Here is a 15,985-nt window from a genome sequence, read left to right as displayed (position 1 = left end):
AAGTGCTAAGAAAGAAAAAATTCATCTGTGCTGAAAAAATATAGAATAAGATGCCCTTGGTTTTTTTGGAGGGACGAGTTTAACAACTATGTTGGCTATTACAGAATTTGTAATACAGAAGTAAAAATATTACATTTACCGTGTAATGCTTGAAGCCTAGAAAAAGGCACCTAATCGTAGCTACATGCTTAGCTAATTTTGTGGAGCCAAACGTCTATCTCCATGCCTGGCAGCAAGAAACTAAGACTTCCACAACTCCCAAGTGTTCATTGTGTAACACAATTGTTTATATATATTAGCCCTAACCCAAGACTACAAATGAAGTAGGGACAGATTGTTCCTAATCACCCTGACAAACTTAAGTGATAAAAAACATGTACTAAGGTTTCAAGTGCCATTTCTTCTGCCTCCAGGTCACAGACACTAGCCATACAGTTGGGCTGGTTAGCTCTATTTTATAAGCTACCTTAGTCCTCCCTCATACTCCTAGCCCTATGCACATATCCCATTTCAGCTTTGGGAAATTCCCTTTTTTTGCTTCCTACTTCTATTAAAGTGTGAGGAGCAGCTGCCAGAATGGGGTGGGATAAAGAGATGAGGAAAGAACTTTTAAGATTCATATCTGGTTTAAAGTATTCATGTATCAATGAAAAAGACTAACGTCATCAGCTGGTCTGCACCAAGGAAACTAAACCAGTGATGGCGAACCTTTTCGAGACCTTAGAGACCAAGTGTTCAAACTGCAATCCTCAAGCCCCATGTGAGCCCCCAGCCTTTCCCCAGACAGGGGAGGAAGGAAGCATTCCCATTGGGCTTCTGGACAGAGGGGTAGGTCATGTGAGAAATGTCCTCAGGCTCATGTGGAAAGGGACAGGGGAGCAGCTTCTTCTGGCAGGCTCCAGCATGCATACCATAGGTTTGCCCAAACAGTTCTATACCCTCTGCCTTATTTTTCCAGTTGCAATTAAAAACTATTCTTGAAATTAACTCTTGGCAGTGGACTGTCCAGTGATGCACTGATTGGTCAGATAAAAAAAAGTGAGTTGGAGATCGTAGTGTCCTTTGGGAAACTGGTAAAGGGTAGTGTCAGGATATCCATCTTTAACTGCCAAACCAAAATAAAGGACTTTAGGAGCAGTGGTTTAGATGTAACAATTACTTTTGAAACCTAAGGAAAATAAGAACATAACTTAACCAAATTCATAAGAAATAGTTTAGCTTATATTTTAATGAATAGAGTAGTGGACTGGGTTCTGAAATTGATAATTCAAGTTCTACTACTTCTGTCATAGTACCTAATTTTAATATAGCCCATTAAGGCTTAATGGAATACTTTGTCTTTGAGAGGATATATCAGTGGATTAACAATGATCTTATGAAGAGGGTAATCAAGCAATTCATCTATCCATATTGCTGATGAGTTAACAGGGTAGAGAAGTTAAGTAACTTTCTCAGTCATACAGGTAGGGTCAGAAGCAGAATCTAAACTGTTCTTTCTGGACTTCCAAGTCCAGAATTGCTCTTGTCATGCCAAACTGAGTGGCTTTGACATATCTTGTCTGTTCTGAATCAAAAGATCATTTGAGCCAGCTATGCGTCATGATGTTCATATTTTAAACCAAGAGGATTGTACCTGAAAATCTCAAAAGTCCCTTTCAGTCCTGAGTGTATGGTTCTGTGACTATGTATTCCTCTTGCTGAGATAGCATTGGACCTTAAGATCTTTTGTTATTTTAGGGAGGAGAGCAAGTTTTATATTTCATTATGTGAAAATTCAGAAATGGCAATAAATGGGTAAAAAAGTAGATTATTTTCCAAAGTTTTCAAAAAATGAGCATAGTATGATAACTGGTCAATTACATTTACTTTTTATATTGAACCTACCACAGCATATGTTTGCCCTAAAGCTTAGGTTATACTTTATAAGACTCCTAAAAAGGAAACTTCCAGGCTCTGCTACAAGCAGTAAAGACTTCTTTGTTCATTGTTATCCCATCGGAAATGGTGGTTTTGTTTCCTAGATGTTTACTGAGCTACAGCAGATGAGGCAGCAACTACCAGACATGGAATTTGGACGGCGGATGGCTGTGGAACGTGAATTGGAGAAGGTGGATGCTGTAAGGCTAATTAACATAATTTTTGATGAAACTGGACACTTTGTGCTCTATGGAACCATGCTGGGAATTAAAGTCATAAATGTAGAAACAAACCGGTAAGTCTTAATATAAATGTTTCCTTATTAGGTATTTAAAGTAGTTTGACATGAAGAGGGGGCCCGTTCATGCTATCCTTACTCAGGGAAAACAATAGGAGTTTTGCTTGCACAAAGACCAAGTGGATTGGGCCCAAATGCCTAAACTTAACCAAATGTTATGACTTCCTTTTCTGGTATTTCTGTTGTGTATAATCACATGTAAAAATTTTCCATCCACATGTGTAAAAAAGCAATGGTAAGAGGATATGCTTAATATTTTAGACTTTGGCTTTTTAATTTTTTGTTTTTCTTTTTAAAACAAGTTTCAGTCTGTTTTTGGCTTATTGACTTAAATTAAGCTGTAAATAAACTTTTCATGCAATACATTGCCAAAAATCCTAACCACAGAATTCAGTATTATGGCTTGCTAGAAATAAAGTCAGAACTTAAAATGCTTGAAACCATAAGAAGCCTTTTGTGCAAATAGTCAACTTCTTCCTAGTACAGACTAGCCACAATCAGATACAGTCAAATGAATGAAAAGTATGTCTTATGAAAAAAAAATTCCTGCTCTATACATTCCTGCATATAAACTAGTTTATACTGCAATTCTTGGCAACACAAAAACCCTAGAGGGCTACAGGGCGGTTAGAATGGAGGAGAGTAAAAACTACCCACCTGAAAGTCATAATTTTTTGTAAAACGGGAAGAGACAGCTCCTAGGACTTTGAACAAGGATAAAATTTAGTGATTTAGGAGAGTATGAGAGACAAAGAAAAAGAGTTGTTTTACCTTTCATCAGTCATTTTCTATTGCTTGTATATTTCTGCCTCTGTAAGTTCTTATATCACTTAAGAGCACTTTTACTTAAATTTTTTAATAATGTATTTTTATATCTTACAGATGTGTGCGTATTCTTGGCAAACAAGAAAACATTAGAGTCATGCAATTGGCTTTGTTCCAAGGGGTAGCTAAGAAGCATCTCTCTGCAACAACCATAGAGATGAAAGCATCTGAAAACCCTGTTCTTCAGAATATCCAAGCTGACCCAACAATAATTTGTACATCTTTCAAAAAGAATAGGTTTTATATGGTATGCAGTGAGAGATAGACTCAAATCTTGTTTTGTTTTGTTACACACAGTCAAGCAATCTCAAAGCTGGAAGGGACCTAAGAGGTGTAGTCCTAGCCTTACCTGTATAAAAATCTTCACTCCAAGTGGTTCCCCAGCCTACCTTTGAAGACATACAGAGAGAGGGAGATTCCCCATGCCTCCCAAGGCATCCTATTCCTCTTTGGTTCACTCTTGTTGGGAAAATTTTCCTTAGATCAAAGAAATTGATTGATGCAACTTGAAATGTGCATTCTGCAACTTGTACCTTCTGCTACCAGTTCTGGCACTTAGTGACAGCAAAACAAGTCTAATTCCTGTTTTATATCACAGCTTCTTGTCCAAACCAAACATTCCTAGCTCCTTCAACTGATCCTCATGTGGCATGATTGAGATTTTTTTATTGTTCTGATTGCCATCTTTTGGATATTGCCCATTTTACCAATATTCTTCCTAAAATGTGGTGCCCCAGAACTATCCAAGTACTTTAGATATGATTGATTCTAGAGCAAGGTACATTGGGATTATCACTTCTTTTGTTCTGTACTCTGATTGCCACATCAATCACTATTGACTCTTTGAGCTCATCCATTAAAGCCTCCAAGTTATAATTCAGATGAATGGTTGTCTAGGCATTATGCCTTCTCCATCTTTATACCTGTAATACTGACTTTTTAAATTTAAGTGTAAAACTTTTTATCCTTCTTAGATTTCCTCTGGCCAAGCATTGTATTTAGTATTATATTCTTTTAGAATCCTGACTCTCATTGAATACCTTAGCTATTCTTTCCAGCTTGGTGTCATGAAAATTAGATAAGCATGTCATTTACTTTTTTAAATAAACTAATAAAATGTAAATAGCACAGGGCTAAACCTTTGGTGCATTTTGCTAGGCAACTCCTTTCAAGTTTACTCTTGAGGAGCAGTGCAGTAGCACAGTGGATAAAAGTACTAGATCTGGGTTAGGGAGGATGTAGGTTCAGATTTGACCTCAAATGCTTCCTAATGGCATGGCCCCAGGCAAGTCACTTAACCCCATTTGCCTAGCCCTTCTTGTGTCTCAGAGTTGTTACTAAGAAAGTAAAAGTTAAAGAGTTTCCTCTGAACCATTAATTTAATGACTTCTTTGAATCCAGGTATTCAACTGGATCTGAATTATTTAACCGTTCCAACATCATGCCCATTTTTCTCCATCTTTTCAATGAGAGGATAACATGAGCAACTTTGTCAAATACTTAGGCTAAAATCTAGATACACTTTTGACATTATTCCCCCAATCTCTAGCTTAGATTGTAATCTTTGCTATTTCATGACCATATCATCTGTTAGGTTTCATTTATTAACATCTCAAGGTGAACTGGTGCTCTGCTTTTTATTGTTTTGTGTTCTGTGATGGATTCCAAATGAATTCGTATTCTGTATTGGTGACGTCCTTGACTACTGTGTCTGCTTTGTAGTACTTTGTATTTGGTACCAAAATTGGGTTTCTGGGCTCTTTAGTCCTTGTTAAAATATTTCAGTGAAGTTATCTCATTGATATGAATACCTGAGGGAGCAACTTTTCCATGTTCTGTCACCCTTTTTTAGGTCTACCTAGTGAATCACAAGCTTTTCTTAGGTATCAGTTGGCACCCTTGTAGACCATCTGGAATTATTTAGGGTAGAAATATGGAATATGAAAAAATCTTTGTTCAAATAGCTTAAAAATAGCTGTAGAAATCTGTTGTATTCAACATATGCTCAGTTTATATGCTGTCAGAAAATTGGCTAATACTGTTAATGAACCTTTACCACTTCACCCTAAATACTTGGCCATACAGATAAAAGATGATAAAAAGAGCAAAGGATATAGGACAAGCAGAATTCACTTCCCATTCTCCTGGTTCTCTGGTTACCTGCTGTGGGATGAGACAGTTCCATGAAGTTCCTTAATAGTCATTTAATTTTGACCATTTGCCCCCTGGGAATCCACAGAGGAAAAGAAATAAATGGGACTAGGAAACCACCCAAATTCGCACCCTACTTGGCTGCCTCTTGCTTCATCCAGACCAGGTAGGGCTCTACAAGAGAAGTGTCAAATATGAGGTCTGCATGCAGCTGACAACACTTCCTGGGCAGCTTGAAAAAGTAAAATGTAACTGGAAAATATTTTAACAAAATAAGTGAAAAATATAATAAAACATGTTAGTTTTGCTAAGTCAACATGTTGCCCACAGGGATCCTGTATCAGTGATGGGCAAACTTTTTAAAGGGGGCCAAAGGAAAGGAAATGCTCATCTGTCAGTCTGTTTCTGAGGCAACTCTTTTGAAGTTTCATTGTATTGTATCCTACTCATTGTATTTGTCAGATTAGGAATAACGTCCAGAACATTTCAGGGGGCCGCATCTAGCCCGTGGGCCATAGTTTGTGTATCACACTGTTCCATATGGTTTATGGGTCCCTATTTCTTCCTGAGTTTGTCACTACTGTTTTACAGCATGAACTCTAGTGGCAGTAATGGCCATTATGAAGCTAGTGAATAGAAAATTTCTCTCCTTGGAATAGAACCCAGTTAGAACTTTTCCCTTATGTTATGGGAATGTTCTCAGCATAAGAAATGGATGAAGAAGGTCCTTGGATTTAAAGGTTTTTTTGGGTGCTTTCCTAGAATTGCATATTTTGATTAATACAAAGAAGGCAGATATGCATGTTTAATATGAATTGTTTTGTCTGTACTCATAAAATTGGAAGTCTTTGTTCTTAACCATTGGGCAGGTGAAACTAAACTCCCATTGGCATGAAAATATAAAGCTAACAGAAAAAAAAAATATTTTTCTTTAGTTCACCAAACGAGAACCAGAAGATACAAAAAGTGCAGATTCTGATCGAGATGTGTTTAATGAGAAACCATCTAAAGAAGAGGTGATGGCCGCTACACAAGCTGAAGGACCCAAACGAGTTTCTGATAGTGCCATTATCCATACAAGCATGGGAGACATTCACATCAAGCTTTTCCCTGTTGAGTACGTACTAATATGTTTTTTACCAGATAAACTTTTGGGACATTAGTTAATTTGAATTACTCAGATTTTGCTAGGTGGCATTGCTAAGATTATTTGACATAAATGTGCTGTCATCCAGAGCTTAGGAATGTTACTTTACAAAAAAGTTCAGCCCATTGGTATTTGAAAAGATGACTCAGATCAGATTGCTATTTCTGAATTACTGATGTGATCATGTAATGAAATTCACAAGTTCTGTTATCTCAAAACAACTAAGGTTTTGATATGAAGAACTGATAATGCTGGGTTCATTTCATGAAAATTATAATAGTGATTTAAGGAAGAGAAGAGTAAAGCACACAGAATGATTGTATTCATTCAGTGCCTATCTTTTGCAGAACACAGAGCTAGGTGCTACTGGGAAATTCAAAAATGGATAAGGCCCCATCCCAGGCTTTCTGGAGAGATAAAAAACAAAAAAACAAAAAATACAAGATATAGTTCAGTTAGTAACATTTAAAAAATAATGGAATCAAAGGTTATAGAAGTTGAGATAAGGAACAGAAATTACTTTGGCTTTCAGGGCTTGAAAAGAGGAGTCATGGAGAAGGTGGCATTTCAGCGAGTTTTGGGACAAGCAGAAGTTAACAAGAAAGGAAGCAGAAAGCATTCCAAGTATCAGCAGTTGGCTGAAACATGAAGTGCATGCGGTAAAAATAGTGGGGAGGGGACAATTAGAAAAACGGACCCATGAAACATTAGACCTGGAAAGGATCTTAAACATTACTTACCTCAATACCCTGTCATCTAGATGAGGTTTCTAAGTGAAGCTTCAAGTGACCTAGGTCCTGTCTGACCCAGGAGTAGGGCACAAGTCTCTTTATGTGCTTTGTGCCAGTGCTCTTTCCACTATAGTGGGTAGGCTGTATCAGCAGCAGAGCACAAGAGGAGAAAAAATGGCAAAGTGAATATGATCTAGAGGTTGCAGAGTGGTTGGCATCTGGGAACTTCTAGGATGCTAGTGATATTATCATTGGAAACATGGCATTGAACCTATAGACAGAAGACTCATGATTGGACCAGGACCAAGGAATTGAAGTGAGGGTGAGAATGAGGCTCTAACAGTGATGGGATGAGAAATATGAAAAAAAAGGAAAAAGCTCTCACAGTACATTCTGAGTTTGAGATCTTGGAGTCAGAACTGTTTTTATTGAGGATGATGTTCAAGCTGTAGCTGGGGTCATTGGCTAGCATAAGTAGAGTAATGAATCAAGAAGGTCCTTAAACTTGAGAGAATTTCAAGGAAGTTCAAGTTGTTGGAAGGTTCCTTATTCTAGATTTCATTGTTTTCTTTCCAGAATCCAAGAGGACAAAAAATTGAACAAGAGAATCATTTGAGAGGCAGGGTGGCTTAGTGGATAGTGTAGGACTTAAATGGTGGATGATCTGGGTTCAAATCCTATCTCACATACTAACTAGCTATGTGATTCTAGACAAATCTTCACTTTTCACAACTCGATTTCTCCATCTGTAAAATGGGGATAATAATATTATATTATTCTGCCTCTTTGTGAGAAAAGCATTTTGCAAAACTTAAAGCATGATAATGTCATAATGTTTCTGACTTATCTCTGTTTAGATTCCTTCCTTGCACCAAAAAAGTATGCTTTTATTTGAGATGATTTGCACATATAAACTTATGAAGGGAATGAATGGGGAGGAGAGACAGACAACAAAATCCTAGAATACTAGAACTTATAGCTTCAGAGAAGCAATGTAAGATTGAAGGCAGGCTACTTTAAATGACAAGTAGAAGAAAACCGATAGTTTTATCTAAACATTTTGACCCTATTAGAAACCTATTTCTTGGTGAACAGAGTGAATCAAGTCAATAAGTGTTAATTCCATGTTTACTGCACACCTGGCCCTTTGCTAATTAAGGGCTGGATATACCACTGCTCTTATATTTTGGAAGCTAGAGCTATTGTTTGAGGGTGAGCTAAATATTTGAGGAAGTAGTCAAGATGACAGAATAAACTAAGAGATTTTTTAAACGAGATCAAGAGCTATTTATGTATTTACAAATAAAAATGATAATTTTTGCAAAATGCTTGAAGGTTTGAATTAAGATGTAATATGATAAAAACTTTGTTAGATTATATTCTTTTTATTGCAACACCCAAGACAAGATGCAAAACTTTTTGCAAATTTTTTTTGTTTGGACTGAGCTAGAAATATAAAATTTAATCACCGAGGCCACAAAACAGGTAAAACAAAGTATTCGGAGGCAGAAGATCTGGGTTTATCATGACTTTGAGCACATCACCAAGTCATATCTTCACTATAAAATGAGAGTGGAGGGGCAGATTAGACTACTTATCTCTAAAGGTCCTGTATCTATATCTGGGATCTAGATATTTTGATTCAATTTATTTGGATATTAACATTTTCAGAAACTTCAATCAACAATGCCGAAAGCAGTTTTTAAGTCCTGAGATATTGGTATATACCAGTGACAATGAACCTATGGCAAGGATGCCAAAGATGGCACATAGAGCACTCTTTGGGCACTCGGCTGCCATCTCCACTCCCACCCCACCACCCCCAGAGTTCGTTACTAGAAAGACAGAGGGACTCGGGCAGAGCTGCTCCCCTCCCCCTCTCCACCCACCTGACATTATTTTTTCACATCTTCCTCCCTCCCTGCCTAGCAGCCCAATGGAAGTGCACAGGGGGGTGAGGTGGGCAGCTCATAGGCAGCAGAACTGGAGGGAAGCAAAGTGCTCAGGACACTCTCCTCCCCTTCTCTAAACACTCACTGAGGACATTCCTCACCTCACCTGCCCCTCCTCCCAGCAGTCTAAAGGGAGTGCTTTCTCCCTCCCATGTGGTTGATAAGGGGGAGGGAGGGCACAACACTGGGTCTCTGAAGGGGGGGCATGCCCAGCACTCTGTCTCTAAAAGGTTTGCCATAACTGGTATATACCACTTGAACCAGGTAACCATCATCCCATCCCCTCCCTCCCCTTCTCCCTCTCCCTCTCTCTCTATATATAATGTATATGTATACATATGTGTGTGTATACATACATACATACATACATACATACATATATATATTTGGAGGGCCTATGGAATGGGATAAGAATGGAAGAAATCAGGGAATGTTTCCTGAAGGTGTTGCCCCTGAGTAAGCCTTGAAAGAGTCTCAGTCATAGAGTTGAAGCATGGGGATGGCTTAATTGAAGGCACAAATAATGACTAAATCAGGGCACACTAAGCTCTTAAAAGGCCTATGTTTAACTAGAACAAGTAGTATCTGAAGGGAATATTATGAAATAAAGATTGCAAAGGTAGACTGCATAAGTGACAGCTAGGTGACACAGTGGATGAAGAATGAGGCCTGGAGTAGGGAGGACCTGGGTTCAGTTGTGGCCTCAGATACTTCCTAGCTTTATGGCCCAGGGCAAGTCAGTTAATCCTACTTGCCTAGCCCTTGTTATAAGAACAGAAAGTAAGAGTTTTTAAAACACAGAATTTTTTAAAGGTAGAATGCATATAGATTATGTAGAGCATTAAATAAACTATGGATGCTATTGGTAAGGAATTCTATATTAAAACCTAGTGGCAAAAGGAACCATTACATTTTTTTTGAGTGATAGTCAAAACTTGCCTTGGAAAAAAATCTATTTTGGCAGCTGTAGGGATGAACTTAAGTGTACCTGGAAGACAAAAGCAAGGTTCATAAAGGCCTGACCTAGGGTGATGGCAATATGTATAGAGAAACACAAGGGCAAGGACATAAGAACTAATATAGAAGATTCAATAGGATTTGGCAGCTGATTGAATAAGAGGTGAGGGAAGGTCAGAGTTCTTAACCTGAGATCTGTGTATTTCTGTTCCAATATACCTGATTTCCTTTATAATTTCATGTATTTTATTTTATGCATTTAGAATCATTATTTTTGGCAGAGGTCTTATAGGCTTCACCAGATAATCAAAAGGGTCAGTGGTCCAAAAGAGGTGAATATCCTCCAGCCTCTGGTAGCCTCTGAGCCCTGACCTCAAGAATATTTTAATTGTAAAGGTTGAAAAAGACAGAACATTTCATGCCTTTTAAGAGGCAGTTACGCTTTGCACACTGGGTTACAAACATCTGCTCATGCATGCATTTGGTAACACAGTTCTGATAAGAGAAAGAGGACAGTAAAAATTAGCCCTGGATCACTTTCTCAAAAGTTGTCAAGTGATTAAATATCCCCAGATATCTTTCTTCAAATGTGCTTATCAGTTTTTACGAAGTTGAAATTCATAAACCATTTCCCTTTATCTTCAGGTATGTTGTTGTAAAAAGGGGGAAATTGTGAAATGAGATGGTATATTAAGTAATATGATGCTTCTATATTAATCTATAAAATCAATTTACATACACATTAGAAAGCTTTGTAACATTACCTAGTATGCAAATATATCATTTGAGAAATTAGAATTAAGTTGGTTTGTGGTGGTTTTAATTTTTTAAAAAAGGTCAGAAGTTGATTTTGACTTACAGTGCATCTCACAGGAACAATGCCACTGTGAAATAAGAATATATAGTTGGATGGGTATTTTTAAAGGGATTATTCAAACTGGCCTCACCTACTTGATTTTTTAAACATATTCTGAACATGACTTTAGCATCTATAAATGTTAGGAAAATGCATTTCTGGGGATGTTTTAGTCTTTTGTCAGTGTAATAGGAAGCAATTCCTCAACTAGGTTAGGCATAAAGCCTATCTTAAAGGAAAAATATTTTACTTTCCACTCTCCGGGCCTGAGCTTCTTCTAAAATCATTTGTGAAGAGAAAAAAAGTTATGATTTACAGATTTTTGGATGTCAATGAGTTGAAATGTATTTAGGAATAATTCTTTGCATTATTTTAGTATTATTTACATTATACCCATATCTTTTTAGGTGTCCGAAAACAGTGGAAAATTTCTGTGTTCACAGCAGAAATGGTTATTACAATGGGCATACGTTTCACCGTATCATCAAGGTAAAATACATACTTCTCTCAAGATTTGAGGTAAAGGGAATCATTTGCCATTCTTAAGGAGCTTCCAGTTGAATTGAACAAATAATTTGTGGGAAAACCAATAAGGGAAACATTGTCTCAAATAGATAAAAATCTGAGACTCCTCTTTTGACCCCTTTTATGATTCACACCTTTCCTTATTGGAAAACTTTAAGCTCTTAGCAAACCAGAAGTCAAGAGGTTAACATTCTTCCCCTTTGGTCAGAAATGCAGCCAAGGCCAAAACCTTAGTTTAGCAGGGGCATTTGCCCCTGAGAAAAGTATTCTCAGACTTAGCTTGCTGATAATCACACAGCTGAAGGTCCAGCCTGGTTCTTATCTTCACCTTGAAGTTTCTGAGTTTCTGTGTGTTGTTTAAACTCATTGCAATGCCTACAGAGCTGTAAAACTCTCTGTGTGCTTGTGGGTGAAAGGGAGATTGAATTTTCATATATAATAAACTTGTGACTCAATGGCACTTCGGAAAAGCAGCTATGAGTTAACATTCAAGATCGTCTCCCTTGTCCCGTTTCTTATCAACTAAGCTGTCCTTATCAGAAATGATAAATAGATTTTGACAATAATTGACATGTAACTGTTCATCAGCTAGATGATAATTAGACTGCAACACATATAGACTTGTGGTGATTGGTCCAATACATGCTTTTGCCAAAATGCTGGGACAAATATGAGGACACATTAGTTGGGTGCAGTGAGACACTGGAGTACAGAGTTAGACTGTTCCAAAGACAGCCTTCAAGGCTGGTGAGGAACAGCATAACAAAGGCAAAGTCAGGAACAAACAGAACAATCATGTTGAAATGATGGTTCTAGGTAGAGAGGGGCGGGCCATGTGAAAGAGAAGAAACCTCATCTACTAGCACACTTATTCAATTCTTTTCCCTTCCCCCATTTACTTTCTTAAAGCTTATTCACTCCATTTAGACTAATATAGCTCACCAGAAAGAACAGTGGCTTTTGGCATCAGATGACTGGAGATTTAAACTGAAAGAAAAATTCTTTCAGTTTTGCTTCATACTACATGGATGACCTCTGATAAGTCATTGAACCTCAGCTCCTTATCTATAAAATGAGGAACTAGTAAATGTAGACTAGATGGCCCGTAAGATTTCTTTAAAATCTAAATCTACAAACCTATAATGAGGGCATATTTCTGCTTAGTGGAAAATAATTTTATTACTTCCTAAGACATAAATATTTAAAATTGATTATCTAGATGTTTTTAGAAAAGGATTTTCTTGTCTCTGTGTACCTCTTTGGAGCTTATAGTCTCTTGCTCACTTATTTGTATGGATTACAAACTGAGGAGGAAGTGAATTTATAGGTTAACCAGAAACTCAGTCATAGAGGACTATATAGCTATAAAGAACTTGAAGAGATCTAGTCCCCCTTATTGAAGCTTGATAATTTATCATGTTTACAGAAAGCTGAGCTAATTCTAAGTCATTTGACTCTCTCATTTTAGGAAGTCCAATTTTTTTTCACCACACTATGTTGCCAATTGATGTGTTTTATGATATTGTTCATTTTGGTTGGTTTCAGTGTTTGGGAAAAGAAAAATTCTTTCAGATGTCTCAAGGGACAAAGATGTCATGCTATCATGCATCCATCTCCTAAGAAGCTTACAAAACAGAAGAAGTTTCCATTTTTACCTAAAATTAACAACCTTTTGTTTCAACTGCAAGTATGATACTTTGTAGAGAGGCTACAGTGCAGTAGAAAGAACATGGGACTTAGCCCACTGAAGACATTGCTCTAGATCTTGGCTCTAACACATGACTTTGCCAAGCCCAAGTTTCATTATCTGTAAAATAGAGATAACATTTATACTACTAATTCTGAGTTGTTAGGATTGATATAAAATATGTAAATGTACTTTTTAAACCTTAAAATACTTTACTTAAATGTAGATATAGGTTTACCAAGAGACTCCTGGAATTGAATTAGTAGGAAAAAAGGAATATCACCCATAAACTGAGGCATTATTTGACTTCTTTATTAGTCTGTCAAGTGTCTTAATGTATAAAAAAGTGTTAAGAAATTACTTCCGACAGGTGTTGCCATAGAAGGAAAAATTGGGGGAAAAAAAAACTACACAGCTAATTTTATAATGTGCTTATGTGAAATTGGACCTAATAACATACTCCTCTATTTTCCTAATCTAGGGTTTCATGATTCAGACTGGTGATCCAACAGGTACAGGTATGGGAGGTGAAAGCATATGGGGAGGAGAATTTGAAGATGAATTTCATTCAACATTAAGGCATGACAGACCATATACACTTAGTATGGCTAATGCAGGTGCCAATACTAATGGATCCCAATTTTTCATAACAGTAGTGCCAACAGTAAGTATAGTGGCATTAAATGCTGTGTGTGTGTGTTTAGACATGTTTTTTTTTTATTAAGCCAAATAATAAACTAAGAAATAGTTAAGTTGTTTCTATACTATATAGCTACCAAGACAGAAATTGAAGGAATCATAAAGACAAAAAAATATTAAGTGAAATGCAAAGCACTTTAAATATCACATAGGAAGTCCAACAGGGTATAACAAATTTTCAAATAAACAATTTTTAGGTGGCTTTTTAGAATTAATCACTTAAAAGTTGAAAACTTATTTTGACCTATGATGGAACTGGAGTATAGTGTGTTGAATGGAGCATTTTCACTTTGGATATAACACAGTCTTATATATAGCTCCATCCATTTACTTCCCTGCTGGCTGTTTAATCTTATTCCAATTTTTGTATCTTTAAGAGGAGGCAAGAGATACATTTGTCCTAGGGGATGATCTGACAGCTACATAGTAGTGCTTAATTTCTTTTCCAAGATCTTGTGACCTAAGGTAGAAATTAAGTGTTCTTATTTACTAAAGACAAGATGGAAACTGCCATATACAGGTTTTACATAGATTCATATTTTCTAGACCAGTGATGGTGAACCTATGGAATGGGTGTCAGAGATGGCATGCAGAGCACTCTGTGGCACATGGCCATCTTCTCTCCCCTGAGTTCATTACTAGAAAGGCAGAATGACTAAGTGGAGCTGCCCTCTCCCCCTCTCCAGCATGCCTGACAACATTTTTTCACATCCCCAGCACCTCTGCCTAGCAGCCCAATGGGAGTGCTTTCTCCCTCCCCTGTTTGTGTGTGTGTGTTGGGGGAGGGAGGAGCCCCAAGGGCATATCCAGCATGTGGGGGAAGGGGCACAGCACAAGTTCTGGAGTAGGGGGCATAGTACTTGGTCTGGGGGTGGGCAGGGCCCAGCACTCCATCTCTTAAAAGGTTCACCATCACTGTTTTAGACTGTTCTAGCAGCATAAAACTCAAGCTATTTTGAAGTCATCTGCCACTGTCTGCCTTAGAATATTACACAATACCGATTATTTAAAAAAAATTTCCCTCTTTAAAAAACAAATCTAAGAACTATGCATTGACTTTGTCAGATTTTATGTTTAAATTGGGAAACATATGTTTCTCTTAAATAAGTAAACAACTTTTTCCTATTTGATGAGGACTGTGGTAAAGAGAAATGAATTTTATGTTCTTTTTGCCAGATTTAAAAGATGCTTTATTGAGGGGCCTAATGTTACACATATGAAAATCTAGATTACCCTATTTTAAAATGTATGTTTTCTCTATCCTTGCTCCTTCCTCTCTTTCCCTCTGATACAGCCTTGGCTTGACAACAAGCACACAGTATTTGGACGAGTAACAAAAGGAATGGAAGTTGTCCAGAGAATTTCCAATGTCAAAGTCAACCCCAAAACAGATAAACCCTATGAAGATATCAGCATCATTAATATTACTGTCAAGTAAAAAAACAGATTTTCAAGTTCATTTTGAGAATATATGTACATTCAAGGCAGTGAAAGATAAAAATTTTAAAAACTTTAAGACTGAACTATTTTCCAAACTAATCATGTAACTTACGTGTCCAAAAATATTTTTATATTTTATTAAAAGTGATTTAAGATATTGTGCCTTCATTTGTATAGTTTCTATCTAAAATATATAGACAGAGCTTGTCTTTAAATGATACTGAATGATACTAATTAGTACTAGTCATTCTTTTTTCCTTTAAAAATTTTTTCCCCACCCTTCTTCCTACACAGTAGTACATTTTCAATTCTTTCAACTAGAGCTGTTGCACCATGTCCCCCTTTATTTAAACTTATCAAAAGGGGTTTGAGTGAATTTGGTTATAGTGTAAGGGCCTGGCCTTGCAGAATGAAAACAAGGCCCTCAGTTAGCAGAGTGGTCAATAGTCAAAAGGCCATAAGTTTAAAAAAAAAAAAAAACAGGAAATTCCTTATTAAAAGGAGTATAAATTATAGTCCCCTCTTCAGTTTCTTTAGAACATGCTTTGACCAATGATACTGGGCCAACACCAAAATTTGTTTGTAAAGGCAAGAGGTCCTAGGTTCAAATCAGAGAGAGAGAGAGAGTGAGAGGGAGGGAGAGAGAGAGAGAGAGAGAGAGAGACAGAGAGAGACAGAGAGACAGAGAGAGACAGAGAGAGACAGAGAGAGACAGAGACAGAGACAGAGAGAGAGAGAGAGAGAGAGAGAGAGGGAGAGAGATGGAGAGAGGGAGGGAGAACACAAGAGCCACAGGTCTT

The 15,985-nt window shown here is 37.2% G+C and overlaps 1 protein-coding gene across 1 annotated transcript in view; it reads left to right on the top strand.

Moving 5' to 3' along the window:
- PPWD1 (peptidylprolyl isomerase domain and WD repeat containing 1) overlaps window positions 1–15,342 on the top strand; it is a 34,706-nt gene extending 19,364 nt beyond the window's left edge. Inside the window, exons 6-11 of the mRNA XM_044663555.1 lie at window positions 2,022–2,212; window positions 3,098–3,287; window positions 6,127–6,308; window positions 11,242–11,323; window positions 13,528–13,710; window positions 15,040–15,342. Coding sequence (XP_044519490.1) covers window positions 2,022–2,212; window positions 3,098–3,287; window positions 6,127–6,308; window positions 11,242–11,323; window positions 13,528–13,710; window positions 15,040–15,183 — 972 coding nt within the window. The 3' untranslated portion in view covers window positions 15,184–15,342. The remainder of the gene's footprint in view (window positions 1–2,021; window positions 2,213–3,097; window positions 3,288–6,126; window positions 6,309–11,241; window positions 11,324–13,527; window positions 13,711–15,039) is intronic.
- The last annotated feature ends 643 nt before the right edge of the window (window positions 15,343–15,985 follow it).

Source organism: Gracilinanus agilis, chromosome 1, assembly GCF_016433145.1.
Source record: "Gracilinanus agilis isolate LMUSP501 chromosome 1, AgileGrace, whole genome shotgun sequence".
NCBI lineage: Eukaryota > Metazoa > Chordata > Mammalia > Didelphimorphia > Didelphidae > Gracilinanus > Gracilinanus agilis.
This window is presented reverse-complemented; position numbering and strand designations above follow the sequence as displayed.